General features: G+C 43.5%; 1 protein-coding gene across 1 annotated transcript; it reads right to left on the bottom strand.

Annotated features, from left to right (window-relative positions):
- Positions 1 to 1,013: 1,013 nt before the first annotated feature.
- On the bottom strand, positions 1,014 to 8,302 carry LOC112579232 (glycosyl-phosphatidylinositol-anchored molecule-like protein). The gene is made up of 3 exons (XM_025265586.3): positions 8,227 to 8,302; positions 7,529 to 7,636; positions 1,014 to 1,419 (listed from the first exon to the last, which is right to left on the bottom strand). The coding sequence occupies exons 1-3, from the start codon at positions 8,285 to 8,287 to the stop codon at positions 1,121 to 1,123; spliced, it is 468 nt and encodes a 155-aa protein (XP_025121371.2). The 5' UTR covers positions 8,288 to 8,302; the 3' UTR covers positions 1,014 to 1,120.
- Between the last annotated feature and the right edge of the window lie 12,926 nt (positions 8,303 to 21,228).

Raw genomic sequence — 21,228 nt, 5'->3', positions numbered from 1 at the left:
CACAAGGACAGACAGACCAATGGACTTGAACACAGCGTCCAGAAATGAAATGATATGTCTGTGGTCACTTGAGTTTTTACAGAGGGGCTAAGGCCATTCAACAGGGAGCATCTGTTTTCGAGGAATGTTGCTGGGACAACTTTCTAGCCACATGGGAAAAAAAGAAGGTGGACCTTTATCTCATTCAGACAAGAACCGACTCAAATGCCCAAAGACTTAATCATAAGAACTAACAGTGTAAAAGCCTCAGAAGAATACATGAAGCGAATTCTTCATGATCCTGGATTTGGCGAGATTCTTAAATTGGCAGCGAGTGCTGTTAAAAATGTGAATTTGATGCACTGCTTTATCTCAGTCATTTCAATTCAGGGTGATTTAAAGGAGTAGAAGGAGGAAGAGAGCAAAGATGGTCTGAGTTTCTGTTCCGTCAACACCTTTTTCTGATGCTGACCTTGGGAGCACGGAGCGTGACAGCAGTCGCCTGGACTTCTGTACCTGCCACTTCAAGGCAGTCAGAGGCTGGCCTTAGGGCCCTCACCCTCCTAAGTAGGCAGCATCTGGAGAAACATTCTGTCACTCTTAGGAAGCCAGGCGCCACCGTGGGAGACGGCTCGAGTCCTGCAGAAGGTGTGTGACGGCACCACGCAGGGCGATGCACAGTCTCCATGGCAGCTCTGCCTGTCCTCATTCCACTGCATCGCCCAGCACACTCTCGACTTCCGCCATCCCCACCTGAAGACTGGGAGCGTGCAGGCTCGGGTGCCTCAGGGGCGTGCGGTCTGAGCAAACCTGGGGCCGCTCTTTAGGTGGGCATGTAGACCAGGCCCTGTGATGCTTTTGCTGTTACTAAAATACTCCACCTCTGCTCACTAAAGTGGCAAGAGGTTGTGTGAGGTGACACCTACCGAAGGGAAGAAAGATCAAACGTTAAAACCACAAAGAAATCTCTGAGTCCACAGAACCTGAACAATTCTGGTGTTTATTTCTCTCTGGTAACAATTCCTAAATGGGGAACTCATCAACTAGGGGCTCCAGGGGTCAGTGTCTGGCTCACAAGACAGTAAAGGACAGCTGCCTTGGGAGAGATGGGGAGATAGTCAGCCCCTCCAAAGGAGGCCTCTCACATCAGTGTGTTCCTGACTAGGATGGAGACAATGCTTAGGAACACAGTGGACTGCACCAATTGCGCATTTCCTTCGATATCCTCTTCAAGTGGATAATCGACTGTGATGTCCCTCTCCAGATTAGTAGGTCCTCCAAAATTGCACATGTTCGAACCACAACAATTAACCCAATAGAAACTGTTAAATCTATGAGTCGTCTTTCTTCTGGGGGTTTCCTGAGGCTCTTGGGCTCTATACAGAAATGTACAGTTAAATGTACAGTTCTTGTAAACGAGTATTTCCCGAGAATTCAAACCTAAAAAAGAAATAGAAATGAAAATCACTGATTTCATGCTTTCAACATCCAAATATCGAAGCACAGTTATCTTAACTAGCTCCATCCCTAAGTATTGTTGTTGTTCTGTCGTGCAGTCATATCTGACTCTTTTCGGCCCCATGTGCCTTGAAGACAACACGCCAGGCTTCCCTGTCCTTCATTATCTTCTGAAGTTCGCTCAAACTCGTGTCCACTGACTGACGATGCCATTCAACCATCTCATCCTCTGTATCCCCTTTCTCCTCCTGCCTTCAACCTTTCCAAGCTTCAGGGTCTTTTACAATAAACCGACTCTGCATCAGGTGGCCAAAGTACTGGAGTTTCAGGGACCCTCAAGATCTTCTGTAACAGTTCAAAAGCATCAATTCTTTGGTGTTCAGCATTCTTTATGCTCCAGATCTCACATCCATACACGACTACTGGAAAAAACATAGCCTTGACTATAAGGACTTGTGTCGGCAAAGTGATGTGTCTGCTTTTTAATATGCTGTTTGAGATGTGTCTCATCTTTTTTTTTCCAAGGAGCAAGCATCTTTTAATTTCACCATTCTGCAGTCACCATTCTCAGTGATTCTGGATCCCAACAAAATAAAATCTGTTACTGTTTCCATTTCCCCCCCATCTATTTGCAATGAAGTGATGGGACTGCAGGCCATAATCTTCATTTTTCGAATGTTGAGTTCTAAGCCAGCCTTTTCCCTCTTCTCTTTCATCTTCATCAAGACTCTTTAGTTCCTCTTCACTTCCTGCCATTAGGGTGGTGCCATCTGCATATCTGAGGTTGCTGATATTTCTCCTGGCAATGTTGATTCCAGTTTGTGATTCATCCAGCCTGGAAGTTTGCACGATGTAATCTTTGAATAAATTAAATAAGCAGGGTGACAATATACAGCCATGATGTACTCTTTTCCCAATTTTGAACCAGTTCATTGTTAAGTCTGGTTCTAACTGCTGCTTCTTGACCAGCATACAGGTTTCTCAGGAGGCAGGTAAAGTGGTCTGGTATTCCCATCGCTTTAACATTTTTCCACAGTTTGTTGTGATCCACACAGTCAACGGCTTTGGTGTAGTCAATAAAGCAGAAGGAGATGGTTTTCTGGAACTCTCTTGCTTTTTCAATGATCCAACAGATGTTGGCAATTTGACCTCTGGTTCCTCTGCCTTTTCTAAATACACCTTGTATATCTGGGAGTTCTAGGTTCCTGTAATGTTGAAGCCTAGCTTGAAGGATTTTCAGCATCAACCTGCTAGCATCTGAAATGAGTGAAATAGTGCAGCAATTTGAACATTCTTTGGTATTGCCCTTCTTTGGGACTGGAGTGAAAACTGACCTTTCCTAGTCCTGTGGCTACTGCTGAGTTTTCTAAATTTGCTGGCATATTGAGTGTAGCACCTCAACAGCATCATCTTTTAGGATTTGAAGGAGTTCAGCTGGAATTCCATCACTTCCACTAGCTTTGCTCTTAGCAATGGTTGCAAAGGCCCACTTGATCACACTCTTGGATGTCTGGCTCTAAGTAAGTGACCATGCCATTGTGGTTATCCAGGTCATTAAGACCTTTTTTGTATAGTTCTTCTGTGTATTCTTGATGCTTCTTTTTTGTCTCTTCTGCTTCTCTTAGCTCCTTGCCATTTCTGCCCTTTATTGAGCCCATCTTTGCCTGCAATGTTCCCTTGGTATCTCTAGTGTTCTTGAGGAGATCTCTAGTCTTTCCCATTCTATTGTTTTCCTCTATTTCTTTGCACCGTTCACTTAAGAAGGCTTTCTTATCTCTCTTTGCTATTCTCTGGAACTCTGCATTCAGGTGGATACATCTTTCCCTTTCTCCTTTGTCTTTCACGTCTCTTCTCTGTTATTTGCAAGGCCTCCTCAGACAACCATTTTGCCTTCTTGCATTTGTTTTTCTTGGGGATTGTTTTGGTCATCACCGCCTGTACAATGTTATGAACGTCCGTCCATCCATAGTTCTTCAGGGACTCGGTCTTTCAGATCTAATCCCTTGCATCTATTTGTCACTTCTACTGTACAAAGTATTTTATTTAGCTCACACCAGAGTGGCCGAGTGGTTTCCCCTAGTTTCTACAATTTAAGTCTGAATTTTCCAATAAGCAGTTCATGATCTGAGCCACAGTCAGCTCTGGGTCTTGTTTTTACTGTTGTATAGAGCTTCTCCAACTTTGCCTGCAAAGAATACAATCAATTGGTTTTGGTATTGATCATCTGGTGATGTCCACGTGTGGACTCACCTCTTGTGTTGTTGAAAGAGGGTGTTTGCTATGACCAGTGCATTCTCTTGGCAAAACTCTGTTAGCTTTTGCCCTGCTTCGTTTTGTACTCCAAGGACAAAGTTGTCTATTACTCTACATATCCCTTGACTTCTTACTTTTGCATTCCATTCCCCATGATGAAAAGGACATCTTTCGGTGTGTGTGTTAGTTCTAGAAGGTCTCGTGAGGCTTCCCAGATGGCACCAGTGGTCAAGAACCTGCCTGCCAATGTAGGCGATGTAAGAGATCTAAGTTTGATCCTTGGGTCGGGAAGATCCCCTAGAGCAGGGCCCGGCAACCCATTCCAGTATTCTTGCCTCAATAATCCCACGAACAGAGGAGCCTGGCGGACTACAGTCCACAGAATTGCAGAGAGTCGGACACAACTGAAGCAACTAGCATGCACACATGCTAGAAGGTCTTGTAGGTTTTCATAAAACCGTTCCACTTCAGCTTCTTTGGCATTAGTGGCTGGGACATAAGACTTGGATTACTGTCACGTTGAATGGTTTGTCTTGGAAACAAACCAAGATCATTCTGTCACTTTTCAGACTGCCCCCGAGTACTGCATTTTGGACTCTTTGGTTGACTATTAGGGCTACTCCATTTCTTCTAAGAGATTCTTGCCCACAGTAGTAGATATAATGGTCATCTGAATTAAATTCTCCCATTCCCGTCCATTTTAGTTCACTGATTCCTAAAATGTCAATGTTCACTCTTGCCATCTCCGGTTTGACCACTTTCCTGTTGGACAACATCCAATTTACCTTGATTCATGGACCTAACCTTCCAGGTTCCTATGCAATAGTGTTCTTTACAGCTTCAGACTTTCACCACCAAACATCTACAATGGAGGGTTGTTTCTGCTTTGGCTCAGCCTCTTCATTCTTTATGGAGCTATTTCTCTGCTCTTCCCAGTAGGATATTGGATACTAACCTAGGACGTTCATCTTTCAGTATCATTTGCCTTTCCATACTGTTCATGGGTTCTCAAGGCAAGAATGGTGAAGTGGTCTGCCATTCCCTTCTCCAGTGTACCACGTTTTCTTAGAGCTCTCCACCATGACCCATCTGCCTTGGGTGGCCCTGCACTGCGTGGCTCAGAGTTTCATTGAAATACACAAGGCTGTGATCCATGTGATCTTTTTGATTAGTTTTCTGTGATTGTGGTTTTCATTTTGTCTGGCCTCTGATGGATGGGGATGAGAGGCTTGTGCAAACCTCCTGATGGGAAGGACTGGCTTTGCGGAAGACCTGGTCTTGCTCTGGTGGGCAGGGCCTTGCTCAGCAAACCTTTAATCCAATTCTCTGCTGATGGGTGGGGTGGTGCTCCCTCACTGTAGTTTGGTCTAAAGCAGCCCAGTCCTGGAGTCTGTAGTGTCTATGATAGGCTGCAGGCTCTATGGTCAGGCTAATGGTGCGCTCCTCCAAGAGGATTTAAGCCAACACGCTACACCTCCCAGGACTGCTGTGGCCTGTGCCCCTGACCCCACAGCAGGCCACTGTCAACCCACACCTCTGCCAGAGACTCTCAAACATTCACAAGCAAGTCTGCCTTGGTCTCTTGTGGGGTCACTGCTCCTTTCACATGAGTCCTGGTGCACACAAACTTTTATTTGTTCAGTTCAGTTGCTCAGTCATGTTTGACTCTTTGCAACCCCATGGACTGCATGCAGCATGCCACGCTTCTCTGTCCATCACCACCTCCCAGAGTTTACTCAAACTCATGTGGATTGAGTGGTGATGCTATCCCACCGTCTCATCCTTTGTCGTCCCCTTCTCCACTCAACTTCAATATTTCCCAGCATCAGGGTCTTTTCCAGTGAGTCGGTTCTTCACATCAGGTGGCCAGAGTACTGGAGTTTCAGCTTCAGCATCAGTCCGTCCAGTGAATATTCAGGACTGATTTCTTTTAGGATGGACTGGTTGGATCTCCTTGCAGTCCAAGGGACTTTCAAGAGTCTTCTCCAACACTACAACTCAAAACCATCAATTCTTCAGCACTCAGCTTTCTGTATAGTCCAAATCTCACATCCATACATGATTACTGGAAAAGCCATAGCTTTGACTAGATGGACCTTTGTAGGTAAAGTAATGTCTCTGCTTTTTAATATGCTGTCTAGGTTGGCCACAGCTTTTCTTCCAAGGAGCAAATGTCTTTTAATTTCATGGCTGCAGTCACCATCTGCAGTGATTTTGGAGCCCCCCAAAATAAAGTCTCTCACTGTTTCCATTGTTTCCCCATCTATTTGCCATGAAGTGATGGGACCAGATGCCATGATCTTAGTTTTCTGAATGTTGAGTTTTCAGCCAGCGTTTTCACTCTCCTCTTTCACTCTCACCAACAGGCTCTTTAGTTCTTCTACACTTTCTGCCATAAGGGTGGTGTCATCTGGGTATCTGAGGTTATTGATATTTCTCCCGGCAATCTTGATTCCAGCTTGTGCTTCATCCACCCCAGCGTTTCTCATGATGTACTCTGCGTATAGGTTAAGTGAGCAGAGTGACAATATACAGCCTTGACATACTCCGTTCCTGATTTGGAACCAACTACTCTGTTGTTCCATGTCCAGTTCTAACTGTTGCTTCTTGATCTGCATACAGATTTCTCAAGAGGCAGGTCAGATGGTCTGGTATTCCCATCTCTTTCAGAATTTTACACAGTTTGCTGTGATCCACACAAAGGCTTTGGCATAGTCAAGAAAGCACGAGTAGATGTTTTTCTGGAACTCTAATTTTTTCGATGATCCAATGGATGTTGACAATTTGATATCTGGTTCCTCTTTGTTACAAGGCCTTAAATTCTTTTGAAAAATGTTTATGCATTCCATGATTTTGGCCACATCAGGTCTTAGATGCAGGATGTGGGAGCTTTCCTTCTGGCACCCAGGCTTCTCTCTCCTTGTGGCCCACGGGCTCCAGAGCATGAGGGCTCATTAGTTGTAGAAGACGGCCTTAACTGCCCTGCCACGTGTGGGATCTCAGTTTCCCAACCAGCGTTGAACCCATGTCCCGTGCACTGAAAGGTAGATTCTTAACACTGGACCACCAGGGAAGTCCCCAGTGCCTAAACTTCTTGAGTTAGCAAGAATATTCAAGACCACTAGAATTTTCATTACCCCATGAACAACTTCACCTGGAGATGATTTTCCATCTACACTGCCAACTTATCTAGGCACCTGGCCTCCCTAAGTAAGTTTACAGTCCCTTGTAAGGAAGCTATACAAAGGAGTCGCTCTGCTCATTATTTGTCGTAAGGAATCTAGGGACCCAGAAATGAATGGAGACCAGGCAATATGTTTTTGCTGATGTCCCAAAGATCATACAGACCCTCAACAAGAAAGCGCCTATAGTATGGTCTTCTGCTGATAGTCTGCGGTCGCCACGGCCCTTCTACATCAGCTCCTTGGGTGGTAAGCACTTTCCTGAGGGATCTAAGGTGCATCCACGTTTTGGGCCTGCTTTGTTGGGAAACCTTGCCTGAGGACCACGCTCCTGTGGGAAACAAGGAATTGCCTAAGCTGCACTGGGGAATCTACCTCCTTGACCAGGGATGGCCAAGGAGTGGAGGCCTTGAGTGGCAGCAGTCCTTCCAGCCCCTGAAGACACGGCAGGACACCTGTGGACACATGGGCCCACGTGGCAGGCTATGTGTCTCTGCAAGAGGCTATTACTGCCTGCCCTTTAATGGGGCGCTGAGCCTCAACATAGATACATGGTCTCAGGGTGGGTACAGAGAGAGAAAAGAGTGGCGCTGTCCCCTTAAAACTGCATTGGTGGGGTGACTCATTAAGGAGTAAGAAGGTAATCTGGTACTTACGCATGGAGACAGTAAAACAGCGCCTAATATGATAAGGACACGTTCTCTTAACTGGACAATGGAAGGTGTTTTTCACGATACACTCATGGCATTGTACGTTAAAGGTCCCTAGATAAAAGAGAACGGAGTCAGACTCCTCCTTCATTGCCACTCACTGCATCTGCCCAGCAGCCGGCCCCTTCCCTCAGCCTCAAGGACTCCCTGAGGCTACACAGCTCAGTCCTCAGTGGGCTCTGAGCCTGGGCAGCACGAGCTTCCTGGACACCAGGACGCCAGGTACACCCAGGAGTTTTTTCTTCTCAGAGACAGGTTCTCAGGAAAGCTCCCAGCTGTCAGGACTGTGAGCCTCTGCTCTGTTGATGGACCCACCTTTTCACGCAGAGCCTGTAGTCATAAGGGGCCAAAGCATCCCTGAGTTCCCTGCACCCAGCCATGCCCGCCTGTTCCAAAGAGGAAGGGCCACAGCCAGAGACTCCCCCGCGCCCACCCTGCGGCCCTGCGTCCACTGGTCCTTAGAGGGGCTTCCCTCCATCCTGACCCTCCCCCTGCTCCTGGACACCCTGTGCTCACCAACTGCACAATTGCTAAGATGGAGATCTCAGCTGGCTAAAACGGTGAAAAGTCCATTCAGACCCTTAAAATGACCCCAATAAAGTCAAGTCTCATCCTCTCCAAGAAACAGAAGCACTGATACTCACAGGGCTCGACGAAGCCCAGTGGCAATCCCATGAAGAGGAGGAAGGCAAAGAGGAGCATCATCCCTGTGAGGGCTTGAACCTGTAGGTGAGGAAAGCCAGGGCACAAGTCAGCAAGTGTGTGGCTCTTGTAGCCACTTCTGGTCTCTCATCTGAGCAGCATGAGTCCTGGCCACCCTTCCCACCTTCCAGCACCTCTGGCTCTCGGCTGAGCATGGCTCTGGGTAGTGACGAGCTTGCAGCCCTTTCCTACACACAGTGGCTTCGCCTCGCTCAAGCCTTCATCCTATATGAAGACATGCTCCTACTCTCCATCAGGCAGAGCATGAGGCTCAGAGTGGTCTGGGGCTGTCTCCTCGTGGCCCTCACACTCCACAAGAAACCCCTGATCTCCCTGTGGTGTCCCAACCTCAAGGCTGACCTGTGTGAAGATCTGGAACATGCTCCATTCAAGTACCTCTAACTTGTATGAGCTCTGAGACAGAGGTAGAGGGCAGTGACAAGAGAAGAGGAACTAGTGGAGAAGAAGCCAGAAGCCCAGTGCCTATGCTAGGAAGCATGGACCACATGCCATCATGTCTCCCGGGGACTGGGAGTCCCATGGCTCCACATTTCTAGAAGGGAGGCCCTGCGGCTCGTCACCCGAGCCCACACACCAGCACTGGCTGGAGGGAAAGCACCCCCAGCACCAGGAGTGCCCGCATCTGAAACATTTCCTTGTGGGGACTCATCAGCAACCTTGAAGCCTCCGATGTCTACGGTCCTTCCGGATATTCCCTCCCCGCCCCCAGGGGCCCCGTCTCCCTTGTCAACCAGGAGATTTGCCCTTTCTGCTCAGGGGCTCCTGTCTGAGGGACATGCCTCGCCTGCTGCTGCCTGTCACCCTGAGGAGACCCAGGGGCAGCCCCTGACAGGTACCTGCCACGGGACCAGCTGAGGCCCAGGATGCGGGCTGACTGTGCATCAGCCAGCCATGCTCCTCGGTGGGGACCATCGGTGTCCTGCCCTTGGGCCCCTGGCTCTCTTCACTCATGCTCTCTCAGGGATGGCTGGGCCTCAACCTGCTTATGGCCAAAGGTCCTCCCACTCGAGGTGAATTTGGGTCAAAGCAGCAGGTGCAGAGGACCAAGACTGAGGAGGGGATCAGAGTCATTGCCCTGCAGGGGCTGCTGATCTGCCCAGCCAGTCAGCCTCCCACGTGGTACCACCGTCTCCATGTCCAAACCCCTTCCCACCCGTCCTGTCTGCTCTTCTTACATCTGTCCCTTCCTTCAAGCCACCCGTGCTCCCACTGCCAGTCTCGAGGGCAGCTCAGACCCAGAACCACCCCAAGTGCTCCCGGAAGAGGAGCCTCAGATCGAGAAACCAAGGAGACTGTCATATCCACCATCTCATCAGGATAGCGAGGGAGAGAACAAGACTGTGGAGGAGCAGGTGGCCATGGAGTACGTCTCTCTCCACGGATACATCAGGAATACACCTTTAGACACAGAAATGCGTCCAGAACTCCAGCTGAGAGTGGAGAGGAGCGCCTGACCAGTGGAAAACAATATACAAAGCCATGCAAAACTCAGTAGGACAAAGCAACTAGAGGGATAAACAGGACTGTTAGCAGGACTGGACCTGCCCTCAGCCAGTGGGGGAACTGAAACAGGGGTCTGATCCCGACACTGGGGCGATTGTCTGAGCCAGACCAGAAACATTTAAGGCTCAGAGTGAAACAGCTGTTCCGTGGCCACCTAAATGGAATGAGAACCAGAGAGTCCTTTCCACAGCCATACATACCCCAGACAGGGACACAGGTCCCCTGGAAGGCGCATCGACTGGGAGCTGGAGCTTAGGGACTGTGGGGCAACCCCAGGGCAACGACTGCTGTTGACTGTGCGAGACACAGCGAGGGATGTGAGCAGGGAGACTGTGGTGGGAAATGCCTGTGGAAGAAAGCCAGGCAGCCATGGAAGCAAGGCGATACTGCTGAGTCATATGCAGGGCATGAAGCCATCAACATAGCTTCTCTCTCTCCACACACCAGCATCGGCAGCTGAACAATAGAGAGACTGGCCCATCAAACGTTTGACACACTGAACCACAGAGTAGGACCCCACCCAGGGTACCTCTCCAAGTGCCTAATGTGCCGATCTACAAAGTAGGACCCCAGACAGGGGGACCCCTCTATGTGCCTGATGCGCCAAACAACAGAGAAGGACCCTAAGCAAGGGAATCCTCTAAGTGCCTGAATGGGGGGAGCTATGGAGAAAGACTGGCCAAAGAGGCCGTCTGATCGCCAGCTACAAGACGCTTGAAACAAAGACTCTGATAGGGCCATAACTCCTGTGGCAGAGGCAGTCCATGTCCCTGCACACTTGGTGCTCCAGGGTCTTCGCAAGCCAAGCAGCTGTGCCGCCTTCACGTTCAACTCTAACTGGGGCAGAGCTGCCGCAGGCAAAAAAGTCTTGTATCTACACACACAGGGGCACTTCGGTAGTGTCCCAACTCTTTGTGATCCTGTAGACTGTGGCCTGCCAGGCTTCTCTGTCAGGGAAGGGGGTTCTCTAGGCAAGAATACTGGAGCGGATGGGCTAATACTGGTTGCCATACCCTTCTAGAGCACTATATTTTCTGCTGCCCTAGCTGCCAATTCCCCTGAGTACCTGTGCTGCCGGAACCCCTGTGACCCAAGCAGCTGCACCACCTCCACACCTGGCCCTCTCAGGGGCAAAACCAAGTCCTCTAGGGCAGCCCCAGGAGCAAACCCCAAAGGACAACCCACATGCACAGGTGGAAAAAAAATCACAAGTGAAACCCAGGAGCAGTGTGGCTAAGGAAGAAGACCCAAAATCTTCCCGCCAGCCTTACAAGCTGCAGATTAAATCCACAGGATCAACTGGGCAGACTCTGTGTCTACAGTATATATAAAAGCACATTGAGAGCTCCCACAGAAGAAAATGAACTAGTTCTGATAGCTGTGGACACTGAAAACAAGAACACACAGGAGTAGGACCAGATTAGAATATGAGATGCCCCTGCAGCAGGTCCAGAGACCAGCACAGTGTTGGAGGGCATCCTAGGAAGGTGAGGTGGACTGTGACTCCCAGTGAGGGAAAGGACTCTGACAGCAGCAACTCAAGAAAAACATTTGTTATTCTGTTTTTTAATTAATTAATTTTATTTTACAATATTGTATTGGTTTTACCATACATTGACTTGAATCTGCCGTTGGTGTACATGTGTTCCCCATCCTGAACCCCCGTCCCACCTCCCTCCCCATCCCATCCCTCTGGGTCATCCCAGTGCACCAACCCCGAGCACCCTGTATCGTGCATCGAATCTGGACTGGAGATGCGTTTCACATATGATAATTCACATGTTTCAATGCCATTCTCTCATATCATCCCACCCTCACCCTCTCCCGCAGAGTCCAAAAGACTGTTCAATGCATCTGTGTCTCTTTTGTTGTCTCGCATACAGGGTTATCATTACCATCTTTCTAAATTCCATATATATACGTTAGTATACTCTATTGGTGTTTTTCTTTCTGGCTTTTTTCACTCTGTATAATAGGCTCGTTTCATCCACCTCATTAGAACTGATTCAACTGTATTCTTTTTAATGGCTGAGTAATATTCCATTATGTATATGTACCACAGCTTTCTTATCCATTCGTCTACCAATGGACATCTAGGTTGCTTCCACGTCCTGGCTATTATAAACAGTGCTGAGATGAATACTGGGGTACATGTGTCTCTTTCCATTCTGGTTTCCCTGGTGTGTATGCCCAGCAGTGGGAGTGCTGGGTCCATATGGCAGTTCTGTTTTCAGTTTTTTAAGGAATCTCCACACTGTTCTCCACAGTGGCTGTACTAGTTTGCATTCCCACCAACAGTGTAAGAGGGTGCCCTTTTCTCCACACCCTCTCCAGCATTTACTGCTTGTACACTTTTGGATAGCAGCCATTCTGACTGGTGTGAAATGGTACCTCATTGTGGTTTTGGTTTGCATTTCTCTGATAATGAGTGATGATGAGCGTCTTTTCATGTGTTTGTTAGCCATCTGTATGTCTTCTTTGGAGAAATGTCTGTTTAGTTCTTTGGCCCACTTTTTGATTGGGTCGTTTATCTTTCTGGAATTGAGCTGCAGCAGTTGTTTGTATCTTTTTGAGATTAATTCTTTGTCCATTGCTTCGTTTGCTATTATTTTCTCCCATTCTGAAGGCTGTCTTTTCACCTTGCTCATCGTTTCCTTTGTTGTGTAGAAGCTTTTAGTTTTAATTAGGTACCATTTGTTTATTTTTGCTTTTATTTCCAATATTCTGGGAGGTGGGTCATAGAGGATCCTGCTGTGGTTTATGTCGGAGAGTGTTTTGCTTGTGTTTTCCTCTAGGCGTTTAATAGTTTCTGGTTTTACGTTTAGATCTTTAATCCATTTTGAGTTTATTTTTGTGTATGGTGTTAGAAAGTGTTCTAGTTTCATTCTTTTATGAATGGTTGACCAGTTTTCCCAGCACCACTTGTTAAAGAGTTTGTCTTTTCTCCATTGTATATTCTTGCCTCCTTTGTCAAAGATGAGCTGTCCATAGGTGTGTGGATTTATCTCTGGGCTTTCTATTTTGTTCCATTGATCTATATTTCTGTCTTTGTGCCAGTGCCATACTGTCTTGATGACTGTGGCTTTGCAGTAGAGATTGAAGTCAGGCAGGTTGATTCCTCCAGTTCCATTCTTCTTTCTCAAGATTGCTTTGGCTATTCGAGGTGTTTTGTATTTCCATACAAATTGTGACATTATTTGTTCTAGTTCTCTGAAAAATACCGTTGGTAGCTTGATAGGGATTACATTGAGTCTATAGATTGCTTTGGGTATTATACTCATTTTCACTATATCGATTCTTCTGATCCATGAACACGGTATAATTCTCCATCTGTCTGTGTCCTCTTTGATTTCTTTCACCAGGGTTTTATAGTTTTCTATATATAGGTCTTTTGTTTCTTTAGGTACATATATTCCTAAGAATTTTATTCTTTTCATTGCAATGGTGGATGGAATTGTTCCTTGATTTCTCTTTCTGTTTTCTCATTGTTAGTGTATAGGAATGCAAGGGATTTCTGTGTGCTAATTTTATATCCTGCAGCTTTACTATATTCATTGATTAGCTCTAGTAATTGCCTGGTGGAGTCTTTGGGGTTTTCTATGTAGAGAATCATGTCATCTGCAAACAGTGAGAGTTCTACTTCTTCTTTTCCAATTTGGATTGGGATAAATGCCCTCCAAACCAAACAAAAGAGGAAGAGATAGGGAATCTACCTGATAAAGCATTCCGAATAATGATAGTGAAAATGATCCAAAATCTTGAAAACAAATTGGAGTTACAGATAAATAGCCTGGAGACAAGGATCGAGAAGATGCAAGAAAGGTTTAACAAGGACCTAGAAGAAATAAAAAGAGTCAATATATAATGAATAATGCAATAAATGAGATCAAAAACACTCTGGAGGGAACCGACAGTAGAAAAACGGAGGCAGAAGATAGGATAAGGGAGGTAGACGATAGAATGGTAGAAATAAATGAAAGAGAGGAAAAAACAATTAAAGGAAATGAGGACAACCTCAGAGACCTCTGGGACGATGTTAAATGCCCCAACATTCGAATCATAGGAGTCCCAGAAGAAGACGACAAAAAGAAAGGCCATGAGAAAATACTTGAGGAGATCATAGTTGAAAACTTCCCTAAAATGGGGAAGGAAATAATCACCCAAGTCCAAGAAACCCAGAGAGTCCCAAACAGGAGAAACCCAAGGCGAAACACCCCAAGACACATATTAATCAAATTAACAAAGATCAAACACAAAGAACAAATATTAAAGCCAGCAAGGGAAAAACAACAAATAACACACAAGGGGATTCCCATCAGGATAACAGCTGATCTTTCAATAGAAACTCTTCAGGCCAGGAGAGAATGGTAGAACATACTTAAAGTGATGAAAGAAAATAACCTACAGCCCAGATTACTGTACCCAGCAAGGATCTCATTCAAATATGAAGGAGAAATCAAAAGCTTTACAGACAAGCAAAAGCTGAGAGAAATCAGCAACACCAAACCAGCTCTCCAACAAATGTTAAAGGATCTTCTCTAGACAGGAAACACAGAAAGGGTGTATAAACTCAAACCCAAAACAATAAAGTAGATGGCAACGGGACCATACTTATCAATAATTACCATAAATGTAAATGGGTTGAATGCCCCAACCAAAAGACAAAGACTGGCTGAATGGATACAAAAAAAGACCCCTATATATGTTGTCTACAAGAGACCCACCTCGAAACAAGGGACACATACAGAGTGAAAGTGAAGGGCCGGAAAAAGATACTTCACGCAAATAGAGACCAAAGAAAGCAGGAGTAGCTATACTCAAACCAGAGAAAATAGACTTTAAAACAAAGGCTGTGAAACAAGACACAGATGGACAGTACATAATGATCAAAGGATCGATCCAAGAAAAAGATATAACAATCATAAATATATACGTACCCAACATAGGAGCACCACAATATGTAAGACAAATGCTAACAAGTATGAAAGGGGAAATTAACAGTAACACAATAATAGTGGGAGATTTCAATACCACACTCACACCTATGGACAGATCAACTAAACGGAAAACTAACAGGGAAACACAAACTTTAAATGACACGATAGACCAGTCAGACCTAATTGACATCTATAGGACATTTCACCCCAAAACAATGAATTTCACCTTTTTCTCAAGCGCACATGGAACCTTCTCCAGGATAGATCACATCCTGGGCCATAAATCTAGCCTTGGTAAATTCAATAAAATTGAAATCATTCCAAGCATCTTTTCTGACCACAATGCAGTAAGATTAGATGTCAATTACAGGAGAAAAACTATTAAAAATGCCAACATATGGAGGCTGAACAACACACTGCTGAATAACCAATAAATCACAGAAGAAATCAAAAAGAAATCAAAATATGCATAGAAACGACTGAAAATGAAAACACAACAACCCAAAACCTAGGGGACACTGTAAAAGCAGTGCTAAGGGGAACGTTCATAGCAATACAGGCTTACCTCAAGAAACATGAAAAAAGTCAAATAAATAACCTAACTCTACACCTAAAGCAACTTGAAAAGGAAGAAATTATGAACCCCAGGGTTAGAAGAAGGAAAGAAATCTTAAAAATTAGGGCAGAAATAAATGCAAAAGAAACAAAAGAGACCATAGCAAAAATCAACAAAACCAAAAGCTGGTTCTTTGAGAAGATAAATAAAATTGACAAACCATTAGCCAGACTCATCAAGAAACAAAGGGAAAAAAACCAAATCCACAAAATTAGAAATGAAAATGGAGAGATCACAACAGACAACACTGAAATACAAAGGATCATGAGACTATTATCAGAAACTATATACAAATAAAATAGACAACTTGGAAGAAATAGACAAATTCTTAGAAAAGTACAACTTACCAAAATTGAACCAGGAAGAACTAGAAAATCTTAACAGACCCATCACTGGCACAGAAATTGACACTGCAATCAGAAATCTTCCAACAAGCAAAAGCCCAGGACCAGACGGCTTCACAGCTGAATTCTACCTAAAATTTAGAGAACTAACACCTATCCTACTCAAACTCTTCCAGAAAATTGCAGAGGCAGGTAAACTTCCAAACTCATTCTATGAGGCCACCATCACCCTAATACCAAAAGCCGACAAAGATGCCACCAAAAAAGAAAACTACAGGCCAATATCACTGATGAACATAGCTGCAAAAATCCTTAACAAAACTCTAGCAAACAGAATCGAACAACATATTTAAAAGATCATACATCATGACCAAGTGGCCTTTATCCCAGGGATGCAAGCAATCTTCAAATGTAATACACCACATTAACAAACTGAAAGATAAAAACCATATGATTATCTCCACAGATGCAGAGAAAGCCTTTGACAAAATTCAGCATCCACTGATGATAAAAACCCTCCAGAAAGCAGGAATAGAAGGAACATACCTCAACATAATAAAAGCTATATACGACAAACCCTCCGCAAACATTATCCTCAATGGTGAAAAATTGAAGGCATTTCCCCTCAAGTCAGGAACAAGACGAAGGTGCCCACTCTCACTACTACTATTCAACATAGTTTTGGAAATTTTGGCCACAGCAATCAGAGCAGAAAAAGAAGTAATGGAAAAACATTTATTATTCTTATGTTTTGACTTCTTCTGTATATTCTTTGGATTTTTCTTCTTTCCCTCCACCCCCCCCCCCACCACTGTAGTTGTCGATTTTCTTTGCACTATGAAATCTGATTAACCTGTTGAGCTTTTTTTTTCTCAGTCACTTTTTTTTTATAGTTGTTATAAACCTCTGCCTCTACATTGGGCTTTTGCAGTTCTGTGGAGTTTTCATGTTTTTTTCTTTTTTCTTTTCTGTTAAAAAATTTTTTTTTAAAACCTATTATTATTTTTTCTTCATTTATTCCTTTGCTTTTCCTATTCTTTCCCCCTTGAAGTTCATCTTTAATGTATACAAATCTTCCTCATCTACCTCTATTTAACTTTGCACATCTATTCTTTCTTTCTTTCCTCGCAACATATTTGATAGCTTTATTTTCATTGCTTTATTCCCCAATTGGCACCTTGCTTTAGTTTTGCTTTCCAGTTTGTTCTTTAGTTAGTTTTTTTCTGGTAGATTTAATTTTTGGTTTCTTTTGTTCGCTGGGTCAATCTATTGTACTTTATATTTGTTGGACTGTTTTGATTTTGTTTATGGGTGTATATGGAGAAACAGTGGAAACAGTATCAGACTTTACTTTGGGGGGGCTCCAAAATCACTGCAGATGGTGATTGCAGCCGTGAAATTAAGATGCTTATACCTTGGAAGGAAAGTTATGAGCAACCTAGATAGGATATTCAAAAGCAGAGACATTACTTTGCCAACAAAAGTCCGTCTAGTCAAGGCTATGGTTTTTCCTGTGGTCATGTATGGATGTGATAGTTGGACTGTGAAGAAAGGTGAGCACTGAAAAATTGATGCTTTTGAACTGTGGTGTTGGAGAAGAATCTTGCGAGTCCCTTGGACTGCAAGGAGATCCACTAGTCCATTCTAAAGGAGATCAGTCATGGGTATTTTTTGCAAGGACTGATGCTAAAGCTCAAACTCCAATACTTTGGCCACCTCACGCAAAGAGTTGACCCATTGGAAAAGACTCTGATGCTGGGAGGGATTGGGGGCAGGAGGAGAAGGGGACGACAGAGGATGAGGTGGCTGGAATGGCATCACCGACTCAATGGACATGAGTTTGGGTGAACTTCGGGAGTTGGTGATGGACAGGGAGGCCTGTTGTACTGCAGTTCACGGGGTCGCAAAGAGTCAGACCCGACTGAGCGACTGAACTGAACTGAACTGATGGGTGTATATGTATACATGTATATTCAGTCACATTTTTTAGTGTCATAAACCTCTGCCTCTACGATGGGCTTCTGCAGGTCTGTGCAGATTTCCTTTTTTATTTTTTTCCTTATTCATTCTTCTTCGATTTTTTACTTTCCTCTTTTTCAAATTTTTAATTTTCATTTTTTGAAACATATCATATATTTCTACATGTTTTCCTTCTTTGCCTTTTCTACTATTCTCTTGCCCTTGCAGTTAAGCTTTAATGTTATGTAAATCTTCATCTACCTCTATTTAACTTCGCACATCTATTCCTTCTTTTCTTTCTTTCCTTTCTTCTCAACATATCTGTGAGTTGTGTTTTCATTGCTTTATTCCCCACTCGGCACCTTGCTTTAGTTTTGTTTTCCAGTTCGTGCTTTAGTTAGTTTTGTTCTTAACTGGTAAATATAATTTTTAATTTCCTTTGTTTGCCAGGTTAATTTACTGTACTTTATTTTTGCTGGACTATTTTCATTAGCTCATGGGTGTATATGTGTACATTCCATTGTTTCAATCCTTATTTGCCTGATTTTGTAACTGCCAAACCCCATTTGTGTGGGGTTCATCTTTGGTTTCTTGTTTTGGGATATTTGTTTTAATCTCACTGAATGCCATAACAAACCACTTGCGGAATCTTGTTCCTGACCAGAGATCAAGCCTTGAGCCTTTGGAATGGGAGCACTGACTCCAAGACCCTAGACTACCAGAGAACTAACCCAACGGAGTATCAAATGGTGTGAAGTCACACAAAGGAAACCACTTGAATACAAGACCCAGCATCACCCAACCACCAGTAGCACCCTGGGCAACGTGTCTCATCTAAACAACGAACAAAACAAAAATACAAACCCAGTCATCAGCAGACAGGATTACCACTTCACTCAGCCTTGCCCATCAGAGGAAAACAAACAAAACTCAGCACAAATCTCACCCAAAGAAAAGCTTACACAAACCACTGGACCAACCTTAGGAAGGCAGAAACCAAAAGGAAGACAGAATTCAACCTTGAAGCCTGGGAAAAGGAGACCTCAAACACAATAAATTTAAAAAAGTAATGAAAAGGCGGAGAAATACTACACATATGAAAGAACAACCTAGAAACACAGAAGTCCAAATAAATGGAGAAGAAATAGGCAAACTACCTGAAAAAGAATTACAAATAATGATAGCAAAGATGATCAAAAACCTGGAAGACACAATGGAGAAAATGCAAGATTCAATCAACAAAGACCTAGAAGAAATAAAGAATAAACACACAGAGACAAACAACACAATTACTGAAATTAAAAGTATTCTAGAAGGAATCAATAGCAGAATATCTGAAGCACAAGAACGAATCAGTGAGCTGGAAGATAAAATGGTGGAAATAACTTCTGAAGAACAGAATAAAGTAAAAAGAATGAAAACCACTGACGACAGTCTCAGAGACCTCTGGGACAATATCGAACTCACCAACATTCGAATTATAGGGGTCCCAGAAGAAGAAGAGAAAAGAAAGGGTATGAGAAAATTTTTGAAGAGATTATACTTGAACATTTTCCCAACACGGAAAATGAAATAGTCAATCAAGTCCAAGAGGCACAGAGTCCCATACAGGGTAAACCCAAGGAGAAACACGCCAAGACACATACTAATCAAACTAACAAAGACTAAACACAAAGAATGCATATTAAACGCAGCAAGAGAGAAGCAACAAGTAACATACAAAGGAAACCCCATACGCTTAACAGCTGATGGTTCAGCAGAAACTCCAAAGGCCAGAAGGGAACAGCAGGATATATGTCAAGTACTGAAAGGAAAAAAAATCTACGACCAAGATTACAGAACCCGCAAGGATCTCATTTCTTAACAGAATTCAGTACTATCAGACCAGCTTTACAACAAACGTTAAAGGGACTTATATAGCCAAGAAATGCAAGAGAGGAGAAAAGATCTAGAAAGTCCCAAACAATTAAGAAAATGTCAATAGGAACATATAATCAATACTTAAATGTAAATGGACTAATGCTCCACCAAAAGATACGGACTGGCTGAATGGGCACAAAAGCAAAACCCATATATATGCCATCCACAAGAAACCCACTACAGAACTAAAGACACATATAGACTGAAAGTGAGAGGATGGAAAACTATATTCCATGCAAATGGGAAGCAAAATAAAGCTGGAGTAGCAATCCTCATGTCAGACAAAATAGACTTTAAATTAAAGAGGATTACAAGAGATAAAGAAGGACTGTACATAGTGATCAAGGCCTCAATCCAAGAGGAAGACATAACAATTATAAATATCTATGCATTCAACATAAGAGCACCTCAATACATAAGACAAACACTAACAGACATAAAGGAGAAATTGACAGTAACACAAGAATACTAGGAGACTTTAACACCCGACTCTCACCAATGGACAGATCATCGAAACAGAAAATTAATAGGGAAACACAAGTCTTAAATGATACATTAGATGAGATGGACCTCCTTGATATCTTCAGGACATTCCATCCAAATGCAGAAGAGTACACCTTCTTCTCAAGGGCACATAGAACATTCTCCAGGATGCTTGAGACTAGATATCAATTACAAGAAGAAGAAAAAAAAAACTATAAGAAACACAAACACTCAGAGATGAACAACATGTTTCTAAATAACCAGCAGGTCACTGAAGAAAGCAAAAGGGAAATCAAAAAATTTCTGGAAACAAATGACAATGAAAACACAACTCAAAACCTGTGGGATGCAGCAAAAGCAGTTCTAATAGGGAAGTTTATAGGAATACAACTCTACCTCAAGAAACAAGAAAAACCTCGAATAGACAAACTAAATTTACACCTAAGACAACTGGAAAAAGAAGAACAACCCCCACCCCCCAGAATTAGTAGAAGGAAAGCAATCATAAAGATCTGAGCAGAAATAAATGAAAACGAAATGAAAAAAACAAGAGTAAAGATGAACAAAACTAAAAGATGGTTCTTTGCGAAGATAAACAGAATTCAGAAACCTTTAGCCAGATTCAAGAAGAAAGAAAAAGAGAAGAATCAAATCAATAAAATTAGAAATGAAAAAGCAGAGGTTACAACAGACAATGCAGAAATACAAAGGATTATAAGAGACTATTATGAACAACTATATGGCAATAAAATGGATAACCTGGAAGAAATGGACAGATTCTTAGAAAACTTCAATCTTCCAAGACTGAACCAAGAAGAAATAGAAATTATGAACAACCCAGTAACAAGCACTAAAACTAAAGCTGTGATCAAAAATCTCCCAAAAAACAAAGGCCCAGGGCCAGATGGCTTCACAGCAGAATGTATCAAACTTTTAGAGAAGAGCTAATGCCTATCCTTCTAAAACACTTTCCAAAAATTGCAGAGGAAGGAACACTTCCAAATTCATTCTACGAGGCCACCATCACTCTGATACCAAAACCAGATAAAGACAAGACAAAAGAACACAACTACAGGACAATATCACTGATGAACATAGATGCAAAAATCCTCAACAAAATTTTAGCAAAGAGAATTCAGCAACACATCAAAAACCTCATAA

This window comes from Bubalus bubalis, chromosome 15 (genome assembly GCF_019923935.1).
Source record: "Bubalus bubalis isolate 160015118507 breed Murrah chromosome 15, NDDB_SH_1, whole genome shotgun sequence".
Lineage (NCBI taxonomy): Eukaryota > Metazoa > Chordata > Mammalia > Artiodactyla > Bovidae > Bubalus > Bubalus bubalis.
The sequence above is the reverse complement of the archived record's forward strand: the minus strand, read 5'-3'. Positions and strand labels throughout refer to the sequence as shown.

Coding starts and splice junctions, on each gene's coding strand:
- LOC112579232 (XM_025265586.3), bottom strand. CDS start 8,287: ATGATGCTCCTCTTTGCCTTCCTCCTCTTCATGGGATTGCCACTGGGC. Junction 7,637..8,226: donor ACTGGGCTTCGTCGAGCCCT/GTGAGTATCAGT, acceptor TCTTTTATCTAG/GGACCTTTAACGTACAATGC. Junction 1,420..7,528: donor CTGTTTTACTGTCTCCATGC/GTAAGTACCAGA, acceptor TTTCTTTTTTAG/GTTTGAATTCTCGGGAAATA.